General features: G+C 38.8%; 1 protein-coding gene across 1 annotated transcript; it reads right to left on the reverse strand.

Annotated features, from left to right (window-relative positions):
* Window positions 1-2,277: 2,277 nt before the first annotated feature.
* On the reverse strand, window positions 2,278-2,691 carry LOC110888367 (uncharacterized mitochondrial protein AtMg00810-like). Its single transcript, XM_022135897.1, has one exon. The coding sequence runs from the start codon at window positions 2,689-2,691 to the stop codon at window positions 2,278-2,280; it is 414 nt and encodes a 137-aa protein (XP_021991589.1).
* Window positions 2,692-10,958: the final 8,267 nt, after the last annotated feature.

The following is a 10,958-nucleotide window of genomic DNA, read 5'->3' on the forward strand; positions in this document are numbered from 1 at the left end:
TTATTAAAATGTTTCTTTTATGAAATCATATGAAAAATCAAATGATTTAAAAGAAGTAATGCATGGTTAAGTTAAAAACCAAATGAAATGTCTTGTATAAATCAATGTTTTGTATAAACCAAAATATGTCATGTCTTTGTATAAACCAACAATGTCTTGTACGGTATAAACCAAAAAATGTCTTGTATGGTAAACAACAGGGTCTTTGTTTAAACCATATGATAATGTCTTGTATAAAACAAGTGTTGTGAAAAAACAAAGGTCTTGTTTATTCAGAAAGGTTTTGTCTTATAAAACAAGTTTTTATTGTGTAAATATATATATATATATATATATATATATATATATATGGATTGTTGGCGAATACATTCAAGCCTTGTCAACTGTCAGATAAACCCTTATAAGGACAAAGGTTTATCAAATATTCATTGGATTCTGTCATTCCCTAAGGTCACTTCCAAACAAACCTAGGAAGCAGGAATGGGGTTGTCAATATGAGCCATCTTGCGGTGCCAGTAATCACTTCAGTTGATATTAGGCAATACATTCTTGTTGGTCAACCAGTGAATGTGCCTTATGATAAGGAACAAAAGAAAAGGTTGGCGGAGATCGAGAAGAGGAGAAACAAAAAACAAGAATGATGATGAAGATAAAGATGATGAACAAGCCTATTCCTATTGATCAGACTCCAATTCCTAGTGAAGAAAGAAGCCATACAAGAATTTCTTTAAAACATGGTTCGGGAGACAAAGGTATTTGAAGAATTTGGAAAAAGAGAAAAAGGAAAAGGATAAAGTTATTGAAGACTGAAGACCGATCGTGACTGCGGCTACATCCAAGGAGGAGTTTGTTGGTGTATAATGTTTGCAGCCTACGCCACTGAATCGAGTCATTAATGTAATAGGATTGCGTGTTAGAAGTTCGGTTTTATATTGTAAAGATCCCTTCGCACGAAGGGACACCTAGTTACTTCGCACAAATGGAATATGTCCATTCTTCCAAGCCCACTCGCACGGATAGGCAGGCCTATAAATAGGAGTGTAGGTGAGAGCCTAGTATAAGTATTGGCATTCGGATGGCGAAGCGCTCCGAACTGTTTTATGGTTCTGTACAAGTTTATATTAAATGAAAACAGTGTTAAACGTTGAATACTTGTGTCTGCCAACTATTCAAACGGATTCTGCACGTTATGATTAGCTATATTGAGTTAGCCTCAGCGTAAACAACGACGAAACGGTCCTCATAAATGTGATTATGTATGGGCATCCTGATGCCAATCCAGCAGAACTGTTAGGGCATATATTAGGAAAGAATATTCTCTCACCTCTTCCAATAACATCACTCCCAGTAACTTCATCTGCCTCTAAAATTCAAAAATGGTCCTTAGACAAAGCCAACCATGAATTGACAATAGTCAAAGCACATGGAGAAGTGAAAAAAAAACATTAATGAATAGTGTGATGAGCCTGAAAATTGAAGATCTGCAAGATATAGTAGGTCTTCTACTCGAAAGGGATGCTGATGACTTACTCGTCTACCTGTTATCCTTATGTAATTTGTCCTGGTGATTGGAATGAAAGTTGGTTACCATAAAAAAATAAAGCACAAATCAGAAGTTAGTTGAAGAGGAATAAGGATTGATCCAATAAATATCTGTTTTGGCATCATCTATTATAGGGGGAGATTGTTGGACCTATAAAAAACAGATGATATCCAAAAGCCAAAACATGATCATCTGATCAAGAAATAAACAAGTGTTTGAACCAGATTCTCTCCAAAGATAGTGAATCTTGAACACCTAATCAGAATATCTGTTGAAGACAAAGCAAACGTCTGATCAAGCCTTGGAACCGCTGTTCAAGAAAAAACAACATCTGTTGAAAGCTAACGTCTGTTGAAGCCAAAGGTCTGATGAAGAAGACCAAACATATGTATGACCAAACAAATGTTTGAATCAAAGCAATAGAGGATAGCTCCAACAGTGGTTTCTCATTATAACAGTACTTGCTTTATCGGTGTTTAGACTAGTTAGAACAGATGTTAAGATTTGCAAAGATGTTAACAGCTGTGGAATCTTTTCTGTTAGGAATATTAGATGTCACTATCGGGGTGACGTCAGCCAATCACAAACAGAGCTTTCATACTTAGTATAAATAGATCTCACCTGTTAGAGATCTATTCTGTCACACACATCACCTTTTCTCTTAAACGAACAGAATTGTTAAGTGATCGACTGAGGAGGAGTCCGTAGAGTTAATCTATTGTAAAACAATTTAATCATTTATGATTAATGAAAAACAATTGTTGATGATGACTTCTCGTTTGTGACTTCTCGTCGACTTTATCCCCCGTGAGATCCGGATGAATGCCGTGATTGAGCGCTAATGGAGTTGACATCGGTGAAGTTCTCGTCATGCTGAATTTCTCCAACACGTCGTGAACATAATTCGTTTGGTGAATGAATATTCCTCCCGGCAACTGATCAACTTGTAAGCCTAAGAAGAACTTCATTTCTCCCATTGAGCTCATCTTGAACTTGAGTTTCATGACCCTTTCAAAGTCTTTGAAGAGTGCGTCATTGGTCGAACCAAAGATTATGTCATCCACGTATATTTGGACTATCAGCAAGTGTCTATCAACTTCTTTTGTGAAGAGAGTTGCATCTACTTTACCATGAGTAAAACCGTTCATCAACAGGTGCTGAGACAAAGTCTTGTACTAGGCTCTCGGGGCCTGATGCAACCCGTATAAGGCTTTATCAAGTAAGTAGACCTTGTCCTTGTGAACAGGATCGGTAAAGCCTAGTGGCCGACCGACATACACCTCTTCTTTGACTTTTCCATATAGAAATGCTGATTTAACATCAAGCTAGTAAACCTTAAACCCTTTCCAAGATGCAAATGCAAGGGAAATACGAATCACCTCGAGCCTAGAAACCGGAGCATAAACCTCTGTGAAGTCGATACCCTCCTGCTGGCTGAAACCTTGAACTACCAGGCGAGCTTTATTTCTGACTATTACGCCTCGATCGTCGCGTTTGCACTTGAATACCCATTTTGTTTTAATCATTCTCTGACCCTCGGATAAATCAAGCAATTTCCAAACACCTAGCATTTCAAATTGATTCTGTCACACCCCAACCGATGGCGGAAACATCGGGGCGCGACACTTAGCGAAACAAATTGTCCAAAAGTTTCCATAACAACTATATTTACCAGATATTTAAAGCAACACGTCCCATACCATGTCATAAATGAAAATATAATTATTACAGAAAAGATCTAGTCAAATTGTTCTGTTCCGACAACTCAGATTTTTATTACAGACAATTGTTTATTGTTGACCTAGGTCTTTCCTAGCCTCGATTTCACAGCAAAGTAAGCAAATAAGCATCCTAAGCACCTGTCACATACGTTAAAGTAAAAGTCAATACACATAGTGTAAAGGTGAGCATACAAGTTTAATAGATGTAATAGAGTTCGAAATCGATTACGCATAACCAGCACGTACACAGTGTGAAATGAGGCATGTTAGTATCGACATGAACCTATCGATACCAATGACTGCGGGTTGACTGCCCAAGCCAGTTCGCAATACACACTCACCACTGTGAGCCATGTAACTAATTGTCCTTAACAACCCCTGAGTGAACAGGTGCTGAGGCCAAACTATAGTACTATCGTTGCTAAGGCAGGTAGACAACATTCCATGTGTAAACATAACAAACAAGCATTCATTAAGTCACGTATAACATGCGGTAACGGTTAGCATTAAAAGTATTGCGTAGTGTGTTCGATGTGATTTAGAATAAGTAACGTATGTAACACCCAAAAGTGCGTAAAGGAAAAAGGGATCGAGTATACTCACAACGATTGATGGATTGAAGGGAGCGCTAGAGAGTAGGGTTAGCCTGATTAGAACGGTAGCATAACGATGAGTGATACGCAAAACCATGCAAAGTATAAGTGGGTCGGACAGCAGTTCGATCGGATGGTAGTTCGATCAGACAGCTGGTCGTGCGAGTGATAGTCCGCTCGGATGGTCATCCGATCGGGTAGCCTTTCGAGTGGATTATTTCTTCCTTTAGGAAGGATGTGTTTGTGTATGATGCCTTGACTTTTGAAGTTTTTGTTGTAGCATTTAGAAAACACAGAAGTATCCCTACCTTTCAGGTCGGTCGATCGGACAGACGTTCGATCAGTCGGCAACCCAATTGGTTGGACACTTTAGTGAGAACAAGTTCACCGTAGTTTGTCATTCGATCGGATAGTAGTCCGATCGGGTGGCAATCCGCTGGTATTGAACATGTTGAAAATTGTTTAAGTGTTGAAGTCTGACCATTACATGGTTGAGTGGTAGCCCGATCGGATGGTAATCCGATCGGTCAGCCCTTCATTCGATGTTCATCCTTCAAGATTTTGAAAACAAAAGTTAAGTGTGGGACCAAGGTGTAAATCGTTCGGGTGACAACCCGTTCGGATGACAGTTTGATCGAACGGTAGTCCGATCGGACGACATTCCGTCCTGGTCGTTCCGTTCGTCTTACACTTGGTTGTTTTGATTGTTTGTCGTTTTATCGAGACATTTTGATAACGTGTTAAGCAACAGAAACCTTGTCAATACTTGGTACTCCTGATCGGACAGGAACCACTCAAATCCGATCAGTTAACTGTTCGAGACGGTGTTCCATGTTTAACCCGAAATTGGTAAACCTCGTGGATAGAATCCAGATCTTGGACCAACACAACCACAAGAATGAGTAGGAAGTCTGTGCAAGCTCCGATTCTATCGGTTTTGAGTGCATTGAGTGTAAAAGAGTTGAAAGAAAGTTGGAAAACCTTCTCTCAATCCTTTTCACCGTGAATATGTTTAGATCTATAGAAGATCTTTGTTTGTTTATGTGGAAATCGGTTAGATCTAACTTGTTCTTGAAGGATTGAAGCCAAAACATGAAGTTCCTAAGAACACCATGATGACATCATCCTAGAACACCTCAAATCTAGTGATTTCACGGTTAAAAGTTAAGATTCAAAAGACAGAAAGGTGTAGAATTAAGTGTAGATCAAAGATGTACAAGATTTAGGTTGAGATCTTACCGGAATCGCGAGAAAATTGAAGAAAAGTGAGGTTGAAGCGCTGGTCGGATGTCAGAGAGCAAAAGTGGAAAGTTTGATGGTGACATGGGGTATTTATAGGGTTACCCAAAGTGGAAAGGGGCTGGTCGATCGGGTGGCAGCCCGGTCGACTAGCTGATCGATCGAGCTGTGGCTCGATCGGACCGCTGGTCGATCGGCTGGTCGCCTGGTCGATCAGTCACTTGGTTCGAGTGTTTGGTGCGACGAGTTTTGCCGTTTCGATTGCGATTGCGAGCGTTGCGATGCGATAGAGTTTCCTATTCAAATTACTTTTAATCCCAAGTACTATATCTAACATACAATCATCCTATTTCACTTGCGTTTAGCATTTGGGATTCGATTGCATTTAGGTTTCGATTGCGTTTCGATTGATTACCACAACATAATATAAATAAACATGCACAAGTAACACATAAAAGTCACACACACACGTATAATAATAACTAAACTGCGTAATTCGAGTTGCGAGTGCGATTGCGATGGCGATAAAGCGATCAAATACGCGATAAACATCGAATAAACTTCGATTATTAATAGATACTCCACATAATACAACTAACGTTACGCATAAAATAGACTAAATGTGAGTTAAAGAAGTCAAAACAGGAATTGAGCAAGGAGTGACTGATCTCAATTAGCAATCTTGTCTCCCTTTGACTTCAGTCTTGACTTTGACTTTGACTTTCGAAACACGGGGTGTTACAGATTCAGCTCCTCATGCATCGAGTTCACCCTCGATTCTTCAGTAAGTGCCTCTTTGTAAGTTTTGGGTTCCACCTGCGAAATAAAACATTTAATGAAAAAATCAGTTTGTAAAGGAGCTATTTTAGAATAAAAGCATGAAAAGCCCTAATAAATTTGACCACGTGTTCGGACTCCAGATTGTAATTCTTCGATAATATATTCTTCGGGGTGATATGAAAGTGTTCTGGGCATCACTTCATTTGGAACTACCACCTCGTCCTCCAGATTTGAAAAGTTTTGTTGCACATTTTGATCGACTTCGTTTGTCTGACAATCAATCTGGACCTGCTCCCCCTCAAAATCAGATTCACCTCTATCGAATGTAGGACTGTCAGAATCTGAATCATCTGATTCATCAAACACCATGGCTTAAATGTTCTCAGCTGGTTCTATTGTTTCTGGTGTCTGAGTTTGATCTTCAGCTTGAGTGTGACTGGGGCCACCTTCCGAATCATGAGATCCACCTTGATGTTGAGTAACTACAATAGGTCTCGGTACTTGCTCATGCAAGGACGACTGATGTTGCTGGAATAGCATTAGCAATTCTTCTTTTATCGGTTCCTATGAAAGCTCAAATGATCTCCATAACCCCCCATAGTTAAATAACCACGAATCACCAGGTTTCTAAGTAGGCATTGTATACCTCTGGCAATCTACATGTTGAGCTTGAATTACTCTATTAAGGCTTGGTAGATATACGCGTTTTAGTGGACTCGCATATCCAACGAAGAACCCTTCCAATGATCTCGCACCAAATTTGCCATCTGGATCAATTACCGTACAGGGAGAACCAAAAGGCTCAAGATATTTCAAATTTGGCTTTTGGTTGTTGAGTAACTCGAAACATGTTTTGTTGTGTGGCTTGGCAGTCAGCACTCTGTTGAGAGTATAGCATGCTGAGGCAATGGCTTCACTCCAAAAACTCACTGGGAGTTTTGAATCAGCTAACATTGTTCGCGCGACTTCGATCAGCGTCTTGTTTTTCCTTTCTACCACCCCGTTCTGTTGTGGTGTGTAAGGAGCGCTAAATTCATGTAATATCCCTTTGTCGTTGCAGAATTCTGTCATTCTATTGTTTTTTAATTCTGTACCATTATCACTGCGAATTCTTCTAACCAGCAAATGGTACAGATTCTCGATCTTTCTGAACAGAATCATCAAACTCTCAAATACCTCATCTTTCAACTCTAGAAACAACACCCATGAGAATCTTGAAAAGTCATCTGTCACAACTAAGCAATATAGATCTCCGGAAATGCTTTTAACATTCATAGGACCGAAGAGATCCACATGCAACCTCTCTAGTGGCATCTTGATGGAATTCAGAAGCTTTCTCAGGTGAGACTTTCTCGTTTGTTTGCCTTTCTTACAGCTCACACATTCGTCTTCCAAATGAAAGGTCTTCAAGTGAACACCTTCCACTAGATCGTTGTGAACTAAGTAATTCATTTTTTTTCTCAAATGAATATGAGCCATCTTGCGGTGCAAAAGAACAGATTCTTTGTCAACCGCTTTAGACACAAAATACTGCGTTTGATTATTTGTTGTGGACGCGACACTCATGTCGAGGACATAGAGGTCGTTTTCACGCGGTGCGCGCATTAAAATCCGTTCTTCGGGAATCACAAATCCAGGTTTGAGAATCAGACATTCTTTGTCGTTGAAATGTGTCGTGAACTTGCCATCTTGCGGTGCCAAAGAACAGATTCTTTTTCAGCCGCTTTAGACACAAAACACTGCATTTGATTATTTGTTGTGGATGCGACACTCATGTCGAGGACATAGAGGTCGTTTTCACGCAGTGCGCGCATTAAAATCCATTCTTCGGGAATCACAAATCCATGTTTGAGCATCAGACTTTGTCATTGAAATGTGTCGTGAACTTGCGGTCACAAATCTTTGAGATACTCAGCAGATTGTTTTCCAATTTAGCAATGTAATTGACCTTTTCAAACGACACTTTTCCATTCAATAAAGTACCTTCCCCGATTATTCTTCCACCTTGATTACCTGCAAACCCTACATAGCCTCCCTTGATAAATCTAACATCGTAGAGCAAGGCTAGCATCCCTGTCATGTGCCGAGAAGCTCCACTGTCCATTATCCACTTTGACAGAATTGACCTCTGGAGCCCTTGCACATGAACAAAAGCGATTACTTGAATAGGGATACCCAAGCCTTCCCGGTCTTGGGTAGAGTTACTGGTTTCGGGCCACAAGGTTGAACAAGTTTCGGAACCTACTTCTTGACCTGAGTGGTCGAAGAAGTTTGTTTCTTCTTATCAGCAGCAAAAACCTTTGGAACATACTTCTTGACTTGGACAGTCGAAGAAGTTTGTTTCTTTTTTGTTTCAACAGATGTTTTGCCTTGAGTTTTAGGCATCCATGTTAGTTTGTTCAAAACAATTTTCTTAATCCCAGATGTTGATTCTTTCTTTTCATTTTTTTTTGAAGTCTCACCAGTTTGTTTCTGTTTAAAAACTTGTTTGACTGATTGAGATTTAATTTTAGAATCATTTTCTTTCTTTGAAATCTTCTTTTCAACGAACATCAGACCATTTCCTTTCACATCTATCGGTTTCTGTTTGTTTTCTACAATAACAGACTTAGGCATGTTTTGGGACATTTTCTCGCAATGTGTCCAACTTCATTGCACTTGAAACAAGTCCGGTTATCAGGAACCCGACTAGTACCCTCAGTTTGTTTTTGTTTTTCTTCTTGTACAAAGAATTCTTCATTTGTTTGTTTGAAAATCTCTTATTCTTTGTCCCAACTTGAACTTGAACTTTTTACAAAGTTCGTTTTCTTCACTTACACTGATTTTTGAAAATTCCTCTTTTAACGTTGCTTACCACCGCCCTGCCTGTACTTCCCATTGTTCTGGTTTTTATTTTGAAATCGTGGGTTTCTCGGCTTGGTGTAATAAGCTTTATCTTTTTGAAAATTTAAAAACCTTTTTGAGTTTGACAAATTGTCCACCTCAAACACATCAACTTCCATGAGTTCAAAAACTTTTTCTATCTTGTCCATGTTGACATTTTAAATCGGAAATTCCTCATCCGAATACAGCTTATCAGATCCACACATCTGGTACATGGCTAGAGTAGGTTCATCACTTGAGTTGTTTTGGGATTTTGGAATGTAGTTGTTCATAAAACACTCTTCATCTTCGAAACAGTCTTTTGGACTTTTGAATTTCGTAGAATCGCTATCAGTTTCACTTTCATTTTTGAAAACATTGTTTACCACATTTTTAACCACTTCAGAATCAATTTTTTCTTCATCAGAATATTTTTCAAAAGTGACATCAATGTTTCCAGGCAATCTGACAGCTTCTTCTTTTGCTTGCTCCGTTTGCAATTTGAGGTTTAAAGCCTTTTCCACCCCTATATTCTTTTTAGTATAATCATTATTAATAGGTGGTGGACAACGGTTATACCCAACCCCGCCTCCATTGCTATAAACATCTTCACCATCCTTATTCTTTCCAATGGGTTTTGGAATGATGTGATCAAGAACATACCAAGCAGTTGAATAACTTTTCAATCTCAAATCAATAAGCTCATTTTCAATTTTTATCTCTTCAAGTTTTAGTTTAAGACTAGCAATTTCATCCAAATATTTGTGAATGCTTAATTGCTTATCTTCAACTGTACCTTTTAACCTTTCTTATGTTTCAAAGTACATGCGACCACGTTCTTCATAATTTGTACTTACTCTTTTTAACTCATCATAAGCCTCTTTCATTTTGCTGTAGTCGAAACTAAACTTTTGATTATCTTCTTGAAATTTTTTCATTTCCAATTCACCCTTTTCAAATCTTCTTTCAAAAGATCAATTCTTTCTTTCGAATTCTTGATTAGTTTATCTTTTAGAATAATATCATCTCTTAACAATTCAATTTTCTTGTTACTTTCTTTTAAAAGATTATCGATTTTGGTGAATTCAATGTTTCTGACTCTTAAAGTTTCGACTTTCTCAGTACAAGCACTGCATGGTTCCATGCATTTCCTGCACTGCACTTCAGTTTTATTTTCTGATTTCTTACCATTTTCATCAATTTTACCCAACGGCATAACCTGATTTGACGACTCGGTAGACTTGGTTGGAGTTTCTACCTCAGTTTGTTTCAACATCATCTCTTTGTCCGCCATCTTTTTTAGGTTTTCTGCAGTCATCTCTTGGTTTACATTGATGATTTCTTCTACATGCTTATTCACTGTTTCTTCTTCCTTTTTCTTTGATCTATATAGCTCGTCAACAGTAGGAATAGATGCAACCAGTGCTTCAATGTCTACGGTCTTAGGATCCACTGCAGGATTCCTATCTTTATCCAAGTAACAATTTCTCTCCGCATCCCATCTTCTAGCATCTCTTACTTCTTTGAAGATCACATACATTTTATCTAGCCTTCTTCATGCAATCCATTCTTCTCGATGCATCTTACCATCTTCCACTTTAGCAACCAATGCAACACCCTCATTCAGTATATATTTGTTCCAGTTGAAGCCCTCATCCTCCTGAGTAACAACCAGTGCTCTGTTTTTCTCTTTCGAAGACCCTTATTGATTTGTGGTCGATTGATCTTTGGCGGTTGTTCCTTGTTGCGATGATACACTGTATTTTGATAGTAGTCATCGTGAAACGGATTAACACTTTCATCCACCGTCTGGTTTGGACATTCCCTCTTGAAGTGTCCTTTTTTGCATTTAAAACAAGTAACTTTGAATTTGTCAAATCCAAATTTCGTTGTAGGACCTCCCAGACATTGTCTACCAGTTATCTCCATAAATCTCTGAGCTCTTCTGATCACGCTTGCCATGCATCATCTGATATTAATTAACTCCAACTCCTCCAGATCAATTTGGTCGTAGTCTTCTTTGGTCATGTTGGGGTTTCTGACCTTACCCGCAACAAGACTCTCATAAGATTCTAATATTGAAGCTAAGAAGACCATTTGTTGTTTTGCCGCATCAGCACTCATGCTCTGTGCATTGTTAAGATTTACGGCAATGTTGCATTGTATCACATTTGGATTAGAATTGGTTTGTCCCTGATTGTTGTTTGGTGTAGAAGACGA

The sequence above is a fragment of the Helianthus annuus genome, chromosome 11 (genome assembly GCF_002127325.2).
Source record: "Helianthus annuus cultivar XRQ/B chromosome 11, HanXRQr2.0-SUNRISE, whole genome shotgun sequence".
Taxonomy (NCBI): Eukaryota; Viridiplantae; Streptophyta; class Magnoliopsida; order Asterales; family Asteraceae; genus Helianthus; species Helianthus annuus.

What these genes read in the sequence shown, in the direction of transcription:
- LOC110888367 (XM_022135897.1), bottom strand. Translation starts at nt 2,691, where the DNA reads ATGAACGGTTTTACTCATGGTAAAGTAGATGCAACTCTCTTCACAAAA.